Here is a 16,724-nt window from a genome sequence, read left to right as displayed (position 1 = left end):
AGTTTCTAGCATATCTAGTAATGCTGCGGTCACACTAGAGTTTGAGCATGGGAAATTCTGTTGTACGGCGGCTGTGAAATGAGGCGGGATTAATCAATGTGATTAGACATTTAAAAAAGCAAGCGATTGGTCTATATTTCAAATTTCTGTCCAGAGAGGTCATGCTTTCACAGGTCTGAGTACACCAAGCTTGAACATTGCAATGCAGCGAACTGCGAAACCTGTCACACAGCTTGCGTTTCCCGTCTGACACATTCACGTGCGTATAAATGTAAGTCTATGGGGAGAAAAGTCCAGTGTGACCGGAGCTTAAGAGCTTGTTTAGCTGGTTCTGGTGTGTTTGATTAGGGTTGGAGGTAAACTCTCCAGGACACTGGCCCCCCAGGACTGACTTTGGACACCCCTGTATTAAATCCTGGCTGTTTCTCAATTCCAAGAACGCTGTGAATAGACTCGTGTTCTTGTGGAGACCGGTCTTGTCAGGTCACCTCGGAAGAACAAACTCGAGAGACCGAGAGAACAGAAAACGCGTCATGTGAGAAATGAGATGCGTTTTTCCTGATGGTCACATGACCTTCACACAATTTTATTGGAAAATTATTTAAACATTACAGCATTCATACAACAATGTATTGTTTTCCCCTATTCACAATATATGCTAGGCATAAAGACATTACGAATATATGATGCACAGTACAAATAAAACAGATTTTAATACGAATTTCAGCAAATAAACACCCTTATTATTTCCCAGTAGAGAGCTCTGAGCTCATGAGATCCTCGAGCCTAAGGCTCCCTCCTGTTGCAGGGCGAGAGGGAAGTTTGAGTCTCGGGAACTCCCCTGCTTGATAATGGTGAATGTAGATTATGAATAGCTATGGAGAGTATGCTGAATTAAGCGCTTGTCTATGATGTCGATTTGGCTTATTTAATTTACTTATGTAACATGTTTTTGGTCTGTGGTAGGAAACCGGAAAGGCCGGGGAAAACCAGCGGAAACACAGGCATACCTGATTTTATCCGGGGATGTGCACGAAGTGAAAAGCGGGGAGCGGTTATAAAGATGGTTGCGTGTTCGGTTAGGTCCGCATGGGAACTGAACCAAAAAGCTAGCTGGAAAGTACCAAAAAGCTGAAGTGAAGGTGGGACGGTGGTGGCTCTGGTGGTGGGGGGTGGAATTCCGGGAGTTTTCCAGGAGACTGAACAATACGGGAGATGGGTCTGAAATACGGGAGACTCCTAGCAAAAATGGGAGTGTTGGCAGGTATGAACATGCGGAAAACATGCAAACTCCACACAGAAATGCCGACTTGGCCAGGTAGAGATCTGAGCCAGTGACATTCTTGCTATGAGGCAATGATGCTAACCATTGAGCCTCCGTGTTGCCCTGACAAGGAAAGGGGAGGAGTAGGAGTGGAAGGGAGGATTCTTCAAGACGAAATTGACTAAGGCAGTGGTCACCAAACTTGTTCCTGGAGGGCCGGTGTCCAGCAGAATTTAGCTCCAACCCTAATCAAACACACCTGAACAAGCTAATTAAGATCTTACTAGGTGTATTTGAAACATCCAGGCAGGTGTGTTGAGGCAAGTTGAAGCTAAACCCTGCAGGGACACCGGCCCTCCAGGACTGAGACTGCTGACCCCTGGGCTAAGGTAAGATACTCGGGTTATTTATAGTGATTTAGGAATCGTCTGATTGGTGGATCATGCATTAGCTAATGCAGGTCCAGCTGCTGTCAATCATGAGCACAGGCTCCTCCCGAAATCAGTTTATAAGTAAACTTCTCAAAATGCTGCGCTTCCCACCTCCTTTATTCAGCCGCGATGACATCTCAAGCGAGTTTTGCACTCAAGTCTGCATCCATGCGTCCTCGATATCAAGAACCCATGCGGAAACATTCACCCATTCTCCTTTCTTGTGGTCTTGAGGTTTGGAACTGAACTTTGAAGCGGTTGATGATGAGGTTACATGAGAACACAAGGACGCAAGATCATCAGCCACTCTCTTCAAGAGACATGCTCTCGCCCCAGCCCCACAAGTCACTGCTACCAAACCAACCAATTACAGAGCTTGAGCGTTGCAATGTGTAGCTACATTTTTTAAGAGGTGCATGTTAGCATGGGCTGCGCCAGACCATTTGCAAGTATAAACCAGCTCTTAGGGTTTTTAAGGCCTACAATTTTGTTTTGGAAAAGTAAGACATTATAAGACTTTATAAGATCCCACAGAAACCCTCCAATGTATAAGTCACACAGTGGTTTGTTCCTGGTCTACTTAGTGGTAAAGTATCTGCTGTAGAGCTCACTGTACAGGGCCTGGTTGTCGACTCGTATAGCGTTTCTGAGCGACTGCCAGAACCAGGCCTCGGCGGAGGATGAGTGTGGCCACTCCAGGATGCTGCGAGCGCACAACCGCCTCCGCAGACGGACAAAATGAGAGTGTTGCAGCACCGGCTCCAACAACAGCAGAACAATCACGTCCTCATTCTCCTCCAGGAGGCGCTGATGGGCCAGAAACACCGCCAGCTTGAAGGAGCCGCTGTTCACGTAGCCCTCGGTCAGCACGAAGACCGTTTTTCGGCTGTTCTGGATGCTCTGGGTCAGGCTGTCTAACACCGGGGAGCCAGGGATCCAGTCTCGCTCCTCCAGGCAGATCGGGAGGAAGAGTTCGCTTCGCTCCTCCAGCTGCACACGCAGGTGATTCAGCACCCAGTCTGACACCTGCAACACACACATGAACACTGAAAGTCAAAATTTATTTGCTTTCACAGTATATTTCCACAGTATTTACCATAATACTTTTTCTTTTTCATTTGTTTTATTTCGGTTTTATTTCAACCCAATCCCAATTCCACCCTGTCCCAATTCTCTTTAGCTTAGAAGGCGTAGGCCTAAGAGGAAGGGCTAGATACCCCTTCAAACTGAGATTCTTCAGGATCACACTCGAAACCAAGGTGTAGAAAAATTTTCCAGAATACACCAGCTACAACGGTGCACTAGTGGTGTCCCATTTTTTTAGGGGTCAATTTTAAAGCCCTTTCTCTTTACACTCAGTTTTAAGGGCCAAGGGGAAGGGGTTCAAAAATAGAATTGGGATTGAGCCTTAGTCTTTTAAACCCATTTAAGGTCAATATTATTAGGCCCCAACAGCAAGACTGGTGACAGAGTGATTTGTTGAACATGAAAGTGAAGTTGAACATCACTCATGGCCTACACTGTCACCAGATCTAAATATTATGGAGCCACTTTGGGGTGTTTTAGAGCAAGTCAGGAAAGGTTCAAAGGAAAGGAGGGAGTCAGCAGCATCACGTAGTGACCTAAACACTATTCTGACAGAAGAATGGATCAAAATCTCTTTGGCCGCTGTGCAGGGCTTACAATTGAAACCAGAAGTTTACATACACTCTAAAAAAAAAGGACATAACCATTTTTTAAAATATGTCTGATGGTAAATCATACTAAATGTTTACTATTTTAGGTCCGTTAGGATTACCTTAATGATTTACATTAGCTAAATTTTAATTTTAAAGAATTAATTACTTTAATTCTTTTAATTTAAATTTTAAGAATTAATTTCTAGACAGTCAAAAGTTTACACACATTTTCTTGGTATTTTTAGCTTTGCTTTTAAACTGTACAACTTTTGTCAAATGTTTTGGGTATCCTTACACAAGCTTCTCACAATAGTTTGCAGGAGTTTTGGCCCATTCCTCCTGACAGAATTGGTGTAACTAAGTCAGATTTGTAGGCTGTCTTGCTCGCACAAGCTTTTTCAACTCTGCCTACAAATTTTCTACAGGATTGAGATCAGGGCTTTGTGATAGCCACTCCAAATCATTCACTCTGTTGTCCTTAAGGCACATGTGAACTCATTTGGCAGTATGCTGAGGGTCATGGTCTGTTTGGAAGACCCATGTGTGGCCAATTTTTAATTTCCTGGCTGATGTCTTGCTTCAGTATTTCTCCATAATGTTCTTTCTTCATGATGGCATCTATGCTGTGAAGTGGACCAGTCCCTCCTGCAGCAAAACAGCCCCACAACATGATGCTGCCGCCCCAATACTTCACAGTTGGGATGGTGTTCCTAGGCTTGTGCTCTTTCCCCTTTGTCCTCCAAATGTAACACTGGTCATTATGGCCAAACAGTTCAATCTTAGCTCCATCAGACCACAGGACATGTCTACAATATTAGTCTTTTCCCTAGTATAATTTACTAAATTGTAATCTGGCTTTGTTGTTGATTCTGGCTTGTTGATTTTCCCATGTAGTCACACAGGGAAGCAGTGTGTTTGAGCTTTTCCTTAAATACTATTATACAGTTGTGCCTCACATTAACTCAAATGTTGTCAATTAGCCAATCAGAGACTTCCAAAACTGACATCATCATCTGAGCTTTTCAGAGGCAGAATAATCTTATTGTGTGTAAACTTGACTTTCAAGAAAAGTTATAACAATTTCTCAACAAATCTCTCTCTCATTATTCTGCTATTAAGCAGAACAGAAACACATGTGATCATCCTCACTTACCTAAAAGAGAAAAAGTTTAGTCCCATTAACATCTGACTTTTTTAAAATGGTTATGTGCCTTTCTATAGAGTGTATGTAAACTTCTGGTTTCAACTGTATATCTGTCATTCCCCAGAACAAGTGATGCTGTGTTGGCCAAAAAAGAAGGCCCTGCACCATACTAATAAATTATTGTGGTCTAAAACCAGGCGTTTCAATTCCATTGTCCAACTTTTTCAGCCGATTTGATTATCACTCTATTGAATGGGCGTTATCAGTGGTTATCAACTCATAGATATGGACCATTAGGGGCCTTTTGTGCCTACTAGTAGGCTCAGAAGGCTGTTATCATCCATCTACATGTTTAATCAGCTATAGATCACATATTGTATGGCTGTGGCCAGAAGTTAACGAGTTGACCGTCAGGTCTCCGGGAAATGTCCCGGTGCTCCCTATGGTCCGCCAGTCCGCCCCTGGATAATGCCCATTCAATCGAGTGATAACATTAGAAGCGGTCTTGACTTAAGTCTTAACTTTAAACTTTAAATTCCCATTTGGTATGACATGTATTTTAACATGAATATTTTCTCACACGCTGCTTTACAGCATATTTTTAAGTTGCCACAAATCTGATATCAGCGCATATTCAATTCTGCTATTGTCTTGTTTATTACCACTTTGAAAAAAAAATTCATTCTACAAAAACAAATGTGACTTGACCTGCGGGTCCTTGGTGTCGTAGGTGATGAAGGCATCATAGATGCAACTTTCTGAGCTCAACTGCTGATATCCAGTGAATCTGGCTTTCAGATAGTAGTACAAGTAGGAGACGTCCCAGTAGAACAAGTGCATAGTGATGGCTGCGAAAGTAGTGCATATGATGCACGCAGCGGAAATGAAGTACGCCACAAAGGCTAGCTGATCATCAATGCATTCTTGAATGTCAAACTTTATCACAGCCAGACCTTTCCTTTCCTCCGGCATGGTACAAGTCACACCGGTCACCAACCGAGGGATCTTTACATTAGTATCCAGAATCCACAGAACAAATTCAAGCAGGTTGCACGTGCAGTGGAATGGGTTTCCGTGAAGCCATAGCATCTTCAGATCACTCTCAGTTGGAAATGTAGACTGGTTAACAGTTATAAGATAATTATAACTGAGATCAAGTTCCTTAAGGTTCACCACCCCCTGCAGAAATCCAATGGCTAGCTTGGAGATTCGATTATGCTGGAGATTGAGCAACTCTAAGGAGGGAACATCGACTGACAAATTGCTAGCGATTTCAATAATGTTGTTGTCATGTAAAATGAGTTCTCTGAGATTCTGGAAACGCCTCAACATTGTCCAGTTAATGTTTGCAAGCTGATTGTGGCTCATTTGCAAGCGTTGAATAGTAATGGGAAGTTGCGTATAAACTGTATAGGGAATTTTCCCAATGCTGTTGTTGGATATGTCAAGGTGGATGAGGTTGGTGAAGTTTTTAAAAATCATCACATAGGTATTGTCTTTGTCCCTCCACATCCTTCCGAGTTTATTGCCCCGAAATTGCAGTTCTCGAAGAGACTTGCTTGACATGGTTTTGGTTGTTAACGTGTTGATGCTATTAAAGCTCATGTTCAACACCTTCAGTGAGGGCAGATATTGAAGAAACATCATGTTGTGGGTTACACCGGCCACAGTGAAATAATGCGAATTGTAACTGATATCGAGCACTTCAAGACTCTGTAGCTCTCGGAAGGCGTTATCATAGGCAAGATCGACTTTGTTGAAGGATAAATCCAGATATTTGAGATTGGGAAGGGATGTAAATTCAGATCCATTGGGAGCCGTGGAAAAGCCATTCCTGGAGAGGTTGAGGCAGGAGATGTTCCCGTATGTGTCAAATTGTTCAGGAGAAATTAAAAACAGGTTATTTCGACTGAGATCCAGCACACGGCCGGCATTGTAGCATTCTGACTTAACGAGATTTTTTGGAGCATCAAAAGTATCTAAAGGTTCTGCCATCAACGGCATTATTGATCTATGGTTTGAACCAACAAAAGTGGCTTTACTCAACTCCCCATTTACGGTCACCGGGTACAGTCTGTTTTCTGCAAGATAGAGTAGTCTCACATGTTGAAATATGTATGATGTGGCAAAAACAATGAAGTTTACTCCTACATCCAATACATTCAGATGTTGTAGGTCAAATAGAGACTTAAATGTGTCTTTTTGGATTTTCCTGAAAACCAAACCTCGAAGGTGCAATGACCTGAGTGAGGTTAAATTTGCAAATCCTGGTGAAAGGACTACGGTTAAGGGGTACGTTTTAAATGCAAAATTGTATGATAGATCAAGTTTGGTCAACAATGGTAGATTTCCCAAGAAAACTGTATCAGCTGGATCGGTAATAGCGCTGAACAATAAATTAAAAGAGAGAAAGAGCTGCTGAAGATTAGAAAGGTTGGCAAACCAAGCAGGATTGATGGACTTGATTGAATTCCCAGCGAGATGCAGAATATGGAGATTTCTGAGGTCAGAAAAAGCTTGGGGATGAATCTCAATTGATGTATTTTTACAAGGAATGCATGGATACGGTGCAGTATGACAGCGCGGGCAGTTTCCTTGGATTTTAAGAACTGTCAGATTGAAGAGGCCTCGGAAATCATGCTCTCCGATGTATGTTAAACTGTTTGATCCAAGCTCAAGTCTTTCTAAGGAGACTGGTAATCCTATGGGGACTTGAGTTAGGTTGTTGAAGGACAAAGTAAGGCGTTTCAGGTTGACCAAATAAGAGAGGCTTCCTTTTTCTATGCGGTAACGTCTTGAGCAAGGATTCCAATAGTAGCAATTATTTGAAAGGTAAAGGACTGAAAGATTTTTGACATGCTCAAAGGTTGTCAAGTTTATCCAGGTGATCTTATTCTCCACCAGGCTGAGCTTTTCTAGATTTTTGGGAATGTCTTTTGGGATGTATTTTAACTTGATCCCATTGAGGTCCAGTACTCGTAGTTTGGTCAAATTCGAAAACACTCCTTTGGCAATAACAACCTCTCTGTTTTGATTCAACCAGTTCAGATTTAATAAGGTCAGATTCTCCAAGCCATGGAACGATTGAACAGTAAGATTCTTGATGTAGTTTTCTGAGAGGTCAATGTAGGTTGTGTTTGCTAGAAATTGCGGCAAAACTTTAAGTTTACGTCCTCGACAGTTGACCACAACCGTCTCTGCGGTTATGTTTTCATGTATATCGCAGGGTTGAGTCTTTAGGATCCTCACGTTCAACTCACTCAGGGCTAGTGTGAGCTTCAGGATCAAAATAAGGCCGATGTCCAGATTCTTGACCTGAGGGAATATGAAACAACTGTTAACTAACAGCAGTATGACAAAACATTAGAAATGCATGACAATTGTGGCTATTATGGATAACTAAAGCTATACTGTTTTAATTATTTTGTTACCTGGACTAAAATACACATTAAAGTCTGTGTAAAGTTTAAATTGACAAAGTTTATTTTGCTAGTGCACTTTTCTATTCTTGAGGTCATCCACGCAAGTTAATCCAAATGGTAAAAAGCTATTAGACTTCACTTAACTTTTATAATTATGCATATAGTTTCTTAACTTAATAATTATATGGCAACCAGTGTACTCTCTTCAGAGTCAACTTATCACTTTATAAAGTGTACTGAAAGAAAACTGTTCTGGTAATCTTCAGTCTTAGTATCTGCTTCTGTGTTTGGATTGGTTTCTTCTATTATGAATGATAATATCAGTTTGATGCTTCAGTCACAATATTCTTAGCCACGCCCATCTTACTGTTAGTTTGCTATAGGGTAAGGAAGCGCAAAAAAGCCCCACCCCCTACTTAATATTCAGTTTTAGTTAAAAGTTCATCAACACATTGAAATAAAAGACTGAGCAACTTTTGGTTCATTAGGACCTTAGCATAAAAATAGCATCCTAAATGAGTAAAAGACAAGGATGACACTGTGGCTCAGTCGTTAGCACTTTCGCCTCACAGCAAGTAGGTTACTGGTTCGAACCCCAGCTGTGTCAGTTGGCATTTCTGTGTGGAGTTTGCAAGTTCTCCCCATGTTGGCGTGGGTTTCCTCCAGGTGCTGTGGTTTCCCCCACAGTCTAAACCCATGCGCCATAGGGGAATTGATCAACTAAAATGGCCATAGTATATGTGTGTGAATGAGTGGATGTTTCCCAGTATTGGATTGCAGCTGGAAGGGCATCCATTGTGTAAAACATATGCTGGATAAGTTGGTGGTTCATTTTGCTGTGGCGAACCCTGATGAATAAAGGGACTAAGCCAAAAATAAAATGAATGAATGAAGAACAAAGAATCATATTAAGGTAAGTGTCTACTTTAATTTTTTAAATGTCATAATAATGTGCAATAAAGTTCATTACTTTTTGGAAAAGCCATTTATGTCAAAATGAAACTACAAATTATAAAATGTAATTTTATAAAACATAATTAATGTGTATTAAAGTGAACTTTCACCGTTTGACTCTGTATATGTCAGTGTTGAAAAGGTATTTTCTTAAAATGTCACTGAATGGCATATTAGTGGGTGTCTTTATGGGTAAATTTCTATAACTCCTTCTGTTGTGTTCTGATTTTTGACTGTTGTAGCTGTGGAATTACTTCAGCGTAGTGATATGAAGCTGTTATGTGCTCCAAACCTACTGGAACTACTTGAGCTGTGCATTTATCTGGCAATAAAAAAAACACCTTAAAATGACCATCAGCCGATCAGAATCAGTCGTATCAATATGTATATACAGATAATGCGATATATATCAGATAATCAGATGCAACCTTTTAGGGGTGTCAAAATTGATTGTTTTTAAAATTCACAGAGATGCAGACGTGGATGATTCAATATCGGTTCAGTAATAGATTATAACCGGTTTTTACACACTGTCTACAGCTTAAATCGAGCCAGAAATATGCACAGTGTCCTGAGTCGTGGCTGGGCGTCACCTATGTTAAGAATTCTGAAATGAGTGACGCGACATGGCGGGTCGCCAAACTTATTCATATTCGGGGTCGTACTTGCGCTGAAATTTCACATGTGAAATGGTATTTCAAAATTACACATTTCAAAATTAAAGTCTCATTGTATTTTTTTTTTTTTTTTTTTTTTGTTTCTGTTGATTAATTAAACTCGTTCCTCCTTTTTTGATCATACATTATCTCTTGGCTTTTTGTTTTATTTACAACCAAGCGTCAAAAAATTCTCCAGTTATCACCACATAGGACGAGCAAAGGAGATTTAAAACACAGGATTAATCGCCATTATAACATGTGATTTGCAGATGAGTGAAAGTGGACGCGTTGGGATTTGGGTGTGTTTTTAAAAAGACAAATACACTTAATATTATGTAAACATGACGGATCTGATTATATAATTAAGTGAATTTGCCTTTTTGGCATCTTTTATTTTAAACAAAAATAACTTAACTGATCTGTGCATAACTCTCCACGCATATAGGCTAATTAAGAAATGACTGAAAAAACCACAGCCATATCACCCTGCAGCCCAAGACCGGTTGCCCACTGAAGCTAAGCAGGGCTGAGCTTGGTCAGTACCTGGATAGGAGACCGCTTGGGAAAAGGGACTAGGTTGCTGTTGGAAGTGGTGTTAGTAAAGCCAGCAGGGGGCACTCAACCTGAGGTATGGTTGAGTTATAATGGCCCAGTATAGTGAAGGGGAATCTACACTGTCAGTGGGCGTCTTCTTTCGGATAAGACATTACACTGAGCTCCTGACTCTCTGTGGTCATTAAAAATCCCAGGGCACTTCTCGTAAAAATCAGGGGCGTAACCCCAGAGTCCTGGCCAAGGTTCCTCTATTGGCCCTTACGATCATGGCCTCCCAATCATCCCCATCCACTGAATTGGCTCTATCACTGTCTCTCCATGCCTCCAATAGCTGGTGTGTGGCGAGCGCACTGGCGCTGTTGTCCTGTGGCTGCAGTCACATTATCCAAGTGGATGCTGCACACTGGTGGTGGTGTGGAGAGACCCCCCTTATGATTGTGAAGCGCTTTGGGTGTATGACCATACACAATAAATGCGCTATATTAATACACATTACATTACATTACAAAACACAAATGCTTGATAACGGCTGGCCGGCCTAAAGGTAGTGGCATGAAATATTGGCCCATGTCTGGGCTTGGGCACAGGCAGAGAATCTAAACTCTAGTACTGTCACAGTAGAATACAAAACTATGGTGAGTGCGAGTAATTAAAACACCCCAAGTCCCTAAAAAACAGACACTGTGCACAATTCACAGCATTTGAGTTTCCTGTTCTTTCACTGACACTGAAGTACAGCAGAACCCATGAGCCCCTATTTCACTGCCAAGGGGGGAATGAAAGCTGTATATCTCCCTTTCGTTGTGGACTTTTTTGTTTCCTTTCATGTCCTGGCTGTTACAATGATACTTGTTAATACTGTGTTAGCTGCGGCCATTTATCAGTATCTGAGTCACTGCTCGGTGAACAGCGCTGACCATTACAGCCAATCACAGCCCTTTCTGTTGAGTGTGTGAGCCCAATAACCAATCATGGGCGTTTAAGGATTCACTCGACAACACTCAAAAAGCACGTGGGATTAATGTTTAAGTTTGTTTACTTGCTATAAATGCTCCTGTTGTCTTCTGTGTATGTACTTGAGCTTTGTTTGATACATTCAAAAAGAGTGTTTTCTTCGAACAGGTAAAATTAAAGACAGAAATTCAAAATACAGTCTAATATAGTTGTATTAAAAAACAAAATTGTATTCTTGTGTTGTGATATATATATATATATATATATATATATATATATATATATATATATATATATATATATATATATATATATATATATATATATATATATATATAAAACATAAAATTGATCTCCAATCGAACCGAAATGATGGCATGATAATCAAACCATACACCAAAAAATAAACAAACCATACACCAGTGCAGGTTCACACCCCAACAGCCTGAAGTATGCTGTTAAGATTGTGGCTGACTCTTCTCACCCTTGACACAAGCTTTTTGAGGCACTGGTATCTGACAGAAGTCTGCAGTTTATCAGGAACAGAACCTCAGGCCACTAAAACAGATTCTTTCCACACACAACTGGCCTTATCAACATTACCCATGAATCATTAGGGTTTCTTACTCACACCCACGGACCTTACACTTCACTCACACACACACACACACACACACACACACACACACACACACACACACACACACACACACACACACACACACACACACACACACACACAAACAGTTCTTTCACACGTGCTACATTAACACGATTCAGACTGCTATAATTTCACACCTCGAACTGTAAACATTTGCATTGTAGATTTCATGTTTATAATGTTTTTATTTTATCAGTCCAAATTTATTCCTGCTCTCATTGATTTGTTTGCCTTACTTTATAATTGTTAACCTCATTGTTCAATGATTTATTTATTTTTTTATTGCTTTTTTGTCAACAACCAATTTACAAAGACAAAAACCCTCAATGATGTGCACCGTAAAATGTAATAAGTTGACTTTTTCTAAAAAACATTATGGAAACCAATTGCCTTGAAATTTCTAAGTAAAGTTGTGTCTTAATTTTAAGTGAGCATAACTTTAACGGTTTATATTTACAACTTAATAAAGTAAACTTCAGTATTATTGACTTAAAATAATTAGTTGTGTTAACTTGTTATTAGTGTGCACATTACTAGGAAAACATCAGGAAACCAACTGCCTTAAAATAATCAAGTAAGCTGAACTAAAACATTTAAGTAAAGAAAAAAAAAAACATCACCAATGAAAAATAATAAACCAAGTAGTATATCTTAAATTAAACATTAATTAATTACAAGTCAAAACTTTTAAAATGATATCTGCACACTGTAAAGAACCTGCTGCCTTATTATGATTTTTAAAGCTTTTTTTTTTTTTACTTTTCTAGTCATCCTATTATTTCAATAAAACAGACTAAAGTGAAGTTTTATAAACTAATTTCGAGAGGAGCACGTGATATGATTGAGCACGACTGACTGCTCATCCGTAATCAGTAATAATCCAGTCAGAGTGATCCTAGCTTATATAAATGGACTATTTTCTCCTTATTGCTCTATCTTTGTTTTGGAAGAATCCCACCTTCCACTCCATCTCCTCCTTTTCTAAAAGGGGGAGCTATCGAGACCTACCTGATCTTGGATCCCCAACATGCTTATTAACCGGGCGAGAGCCTTGGGCTCAAATATCTCAGAGCTCAGGGTTCTCTCCCGGGACAGCATGCCAAACCTGCTTTAAATGCTATAAGCATATCTAAGTGGGAGCTCTTGAAATAATAAGTTAAACTATTCATAACTTTAAAAATGTAGCTGAAACCTGATTAACTTACTAAAATAAGTTAACGTAACGTAACGTGGTAAGACTTTATTTTGGTGGTCTCTATTGCACATTTTGTTGACTAAACATTGCATTGCAACTACATGCCAATGACTTCTCATCTGAGTATTAGTAGATTGTCTGCTTAACATCTGCTGATTCTGCTTCTTCCACAGACATTTAAGGGACTATAAGAGACTTTGCAAGTACATGTCAACCTACCCTAACCCCAACCTAACAGTCTGCTAATAATATATTGAGAATTAATTAGCATGTTGATGCAATGCAACTTAAAGTCAAGAAAATGTGTAAAAGGGGCCATCAGAATAAAGTGATAAAGTGTTGTCATTTTTTACAGCGTACCTTTAATGATGTGAATATTAACAAAGTCTTAACCCAATGTTGGGTCAAATATTGACAAACTCAACCAACATGAGTTAAAAAGTGTCTAAAAGGTAGGTAAAAAGTTAAAAGGTTAGGTAAAAAGTTTAACTGAAAAACAAAAAAAGAAAAAAAAAACATAACATTCGGTTAGTCTATATTTGAACAAGGATTGGGTTAAAAAAAACCAAGCATTTTTTTTTAGAGTGCACCTTTTACTTAATGCACGTTTGTGTTGCATTTGTGTTTAGACAAAATATGTACACAACAATTTTTTTTTTAGTTAAATTAATTAATAACATCACGTTATATACTTGAACAGATTTGTTCAGCACATTTCTAATCATAACAGTGTTAATAACTCATTTCTAATCACTGATTTATTTTCTCGTTGCCATGATGACAGTAAATAATATTAGACTAGATATTCTTCCAGACACTTCTATACAGCTTAAAGTGACATTTAAATGCTTAGCTAGGTTAATTAGGTCAACTAGGCAGGTTAGGGTAATTAGGCAAGTTACTTTATAATGATGGTTTGTTCTGTAGAGCGAATAAAAATATAACATAAAGGGGCTAATAATTTTGTCCTTAAAAATGGTGTCTAAAAAATTAAAAACTGCTTGTATTCTAGCCGAAATAAAACATATAAGACTTTCTCCAGAGGAAAAAATATTATCAGACATACTGTGAAAATTGCCTTGCTCTGTTAAACATCATTTAAGAAATATTAAAAAAAAAATAATAAATAAAATAAAATGCACTATTTTTCAGTGAACTAATTGCAAAGTGTTAGATATTAAAGCAATATAATAATTTTGTGTGCATCAGACTAAAAGCCACAAACGTGTCTATTTCAAATAAACAATTAACATAATAAACAATTAGAGCAAAATTATGACTTCATCAATGTTAGCAATGTCTATGCATCAGTTTACAAAGACAAAAAAAGCTGGGTTATTGCAAAAAGTGTAATTCAAATTTAATTAAAAACAAAAAAATGCAAATTTGCGTTGCTTTTCAGACAAAATCAACACAATTCTTTTATTTTTATCAAATTATCTAACAAAAAAAAAATAATGTACTGTATTAAATATATTGCAAATAAAATGCATTATTTTACTGCAAATTGTAATACACACACACACACACACACACACACACACACACACACATATATATATATATATATATATATACACATACATACATATTCAAGCAATGGAATATTTTTTTGTCTATTACAAATAAACAATAACAATAAATATATTCTGAAATGAACTGAACATAAATGAGCTCACCATTGTAGCGATGTCTATGTTTATGTCCTTCTGCAATCTATGCAATGCTCACAATGACAAACAACACGGCGTCGCATTTAGGAAACAGGAAGTTTTGGTTTAACTGTTAAGACTATTTTAGCACTACATTCTCTAAATGTTGCCACCTGGCACTTCTGATTAAAATGACTATTAAAAGGGGTAATTTTTCTGCTTGAAGACCACAATCGAATGTGTTTAGTGGCAGTCATGGGTTTGATTTTGTTTGGTGCATGTACGGATTTCAGTGTTGGGGTTTCGTGGGTTTCCAGCAAAAGAGAGGAACTTCAGCATGCACCGTTCCTGTTTTTTTCATGGGATTCGATTGCACACATGCACATTTTTATATATAGATCTCATTCAGAAATTGAAACTTTAAAAGATTTAATTCACTTAATAATTCCTGCTCCTTTCAGCATAATGATTATACTCCGAATGCATAGATTTTCATATACAGTTGAGGTCTGATTTATTAACCCTCGTATATTTTCCCCAATTTCTGTTTAACGGAAAGACACATATCTAATCATAATAGTTTTGATAACTCATTTTTAATATTTGATTTATTTTCTCTTTGTCATGATGACAGCACATAGTATTTGACTAGATATTCTTCAAGACACTAGTATTCGGCTTAAAGTGACATTAAAGGCTTAACTTTAGGGTAAAGTTAGGGTAATTAGGCAAGTCACTGAATAACAGTGGTTCGTAGACAATCCAAAACAAATATTGCTTAAGTTATTAAGCTAATAATATTGACCTTAAATGGCTTTAAAAAAATTTAAAACTGCTTTTATTCTAGCCTAAATAAAACCAATAAGAATTTCTCCAGAAAAAAAAATATTACAGGATATACTGTGAAAAATTCCTTGCTTTGTTGAACATCATTTGGGAAATATTTGCAAAAGAAAACTGAATATTCATAGGAGGGTGAACAATCTTGACTTTAACTGTTGTTTGTGAGATGTATGAAAACAAAGTGGTGTTTTAAAGTTGAAGTGATTTTCTTTCAGTGGTAAGAATAGTTTCCCATATTCAGAAGTGACTGTGATGTGCTGAGTCAAAAAGTGAAAGACTTTATATTTATAGCACTTCCCTTTTTTTGTCTTTTTCTATAGGTATCTTCCTTTTTTACGCCAATTTTGACATCTCAATAACAACTATATGCCGTTTTAAGGTTATATATTTACAAGACTCTGTTTATACTAAAGTGATATTAAATGTTTGATACTGATTGGCTGATCATTTCAAGGTGTTTGGTTATAGTAGATAAACACACAGCTTAAAGTAGTTCCGTCAGGTTTTAAACGCACATTACAGCTCCATATCACTGTGCTGAATGATCGGAGTTATTTCACAACTATAGCAGTCAAGAAACATTAAATTCAAACTAGTGCTGTCAAAATTAGTGTGTTAACGCATGCAATTAATTTGAAATATTTAACGCGTAAAAAAAAAATGTATGCAATAAATGCAGTTGCAGTTTTTTTATTTCCTGTTGTGGTCGACGTGTGTTTAACATGCAAAGAAAAATGGATAAGACCAAGGAAGCGCTTTTTGAAGGGAATATTCAGTATAAAACAATTAATGTCGCATTACCGGGCTATCCAGAGTTTCCTCCAGAGTTTCATGCAATTTCGGGTGTTTCATTTTTAACTTTGACTTTTGATTGAATGGAATTTAATTGAATGGTGATTCATTTTTTAAAAAAAAGGTGCAATTAATTCGTTATTTTTTTAATCAATTGACAGCACTAATTTAAACACAACAGAAGGCTTTGGAGTAGATGTGGAAAAAACTAGTGCTACACACAGGAGCAGATTGAATTAAATACCGAGACGTTTGGCCAGAGGAGAAATAGTCGTGTCCAACTGAGCTGGTTTCTCTACAGGTTTTTTCTCCCTTCACTTTGTCAATAGATGAAGTTGGTTCCTCACCACTGTTGCCACTGGCTTGCTTGGTTTGGGTCTTGTGAAGCTGCGCATTGATGGATTTGCTCTTCAGTGTTTGGACTTTTAGCAGTGAATATTAAACCTGAACTGACCTCAACTGAACTATGAAAACTGGACTGACACAGCTTCAATCTACTAGAACTTCTGTGTTAAGCTG

At 38.3% G+C, this 16,724-nt stretch overlaps 1 protein-coding gene across 1 annotated transcript; it reads right to left on the bottom strand.

Annotated features, from left to right (window-relative positions):
* Window positions 1-552: 552 nt before the first annotated feature.
* Window positions 553-14,864, bottom strand: tlr8a (toll-like receptor 8a). The gene is made up of 3 exons (XM_073913345.1): window positions 14,598-14,864; window positions 5,227-7,833; window positions 553-2,721 (listed from the first exon to the last, which is right to left on the bottom strand). Exons 1-3 carry the CDS (start codon window positions 14,598-14,600, stop codon window positions 2,272-2,274), a joined length of 3,060 nt encoding a protein of 1,019 aa, XP_073769446.1. The 5' UTR covers window positions 14,601-14,864; the 3' UTR covers window positions 553-2,271.
* Between the last annotated feature and the right edge of the window lie 1,860 nt (window positions 14,865-16,724).

The sequence above is a fragment of the Danio rerio genome, chromosome 9 (assembly GCF_049306965.1).
Source record: "Danio rerio strain Tuebingen ecotype United States chromosome 9, GRCz12tu, whole genome shotgun sequence".
Classification (NCBI taxonomy): Eukaryota; Metazoa; Chordata; class Actinopteri; order Cypriniformes; family Danionidae; genus Danio; species Danio rerio.
The sequence above is the reverse complement of the archived record's forward strand: the minus strand, read 5'-3'. Positions and strand labels throughout refer to the sequence as shown.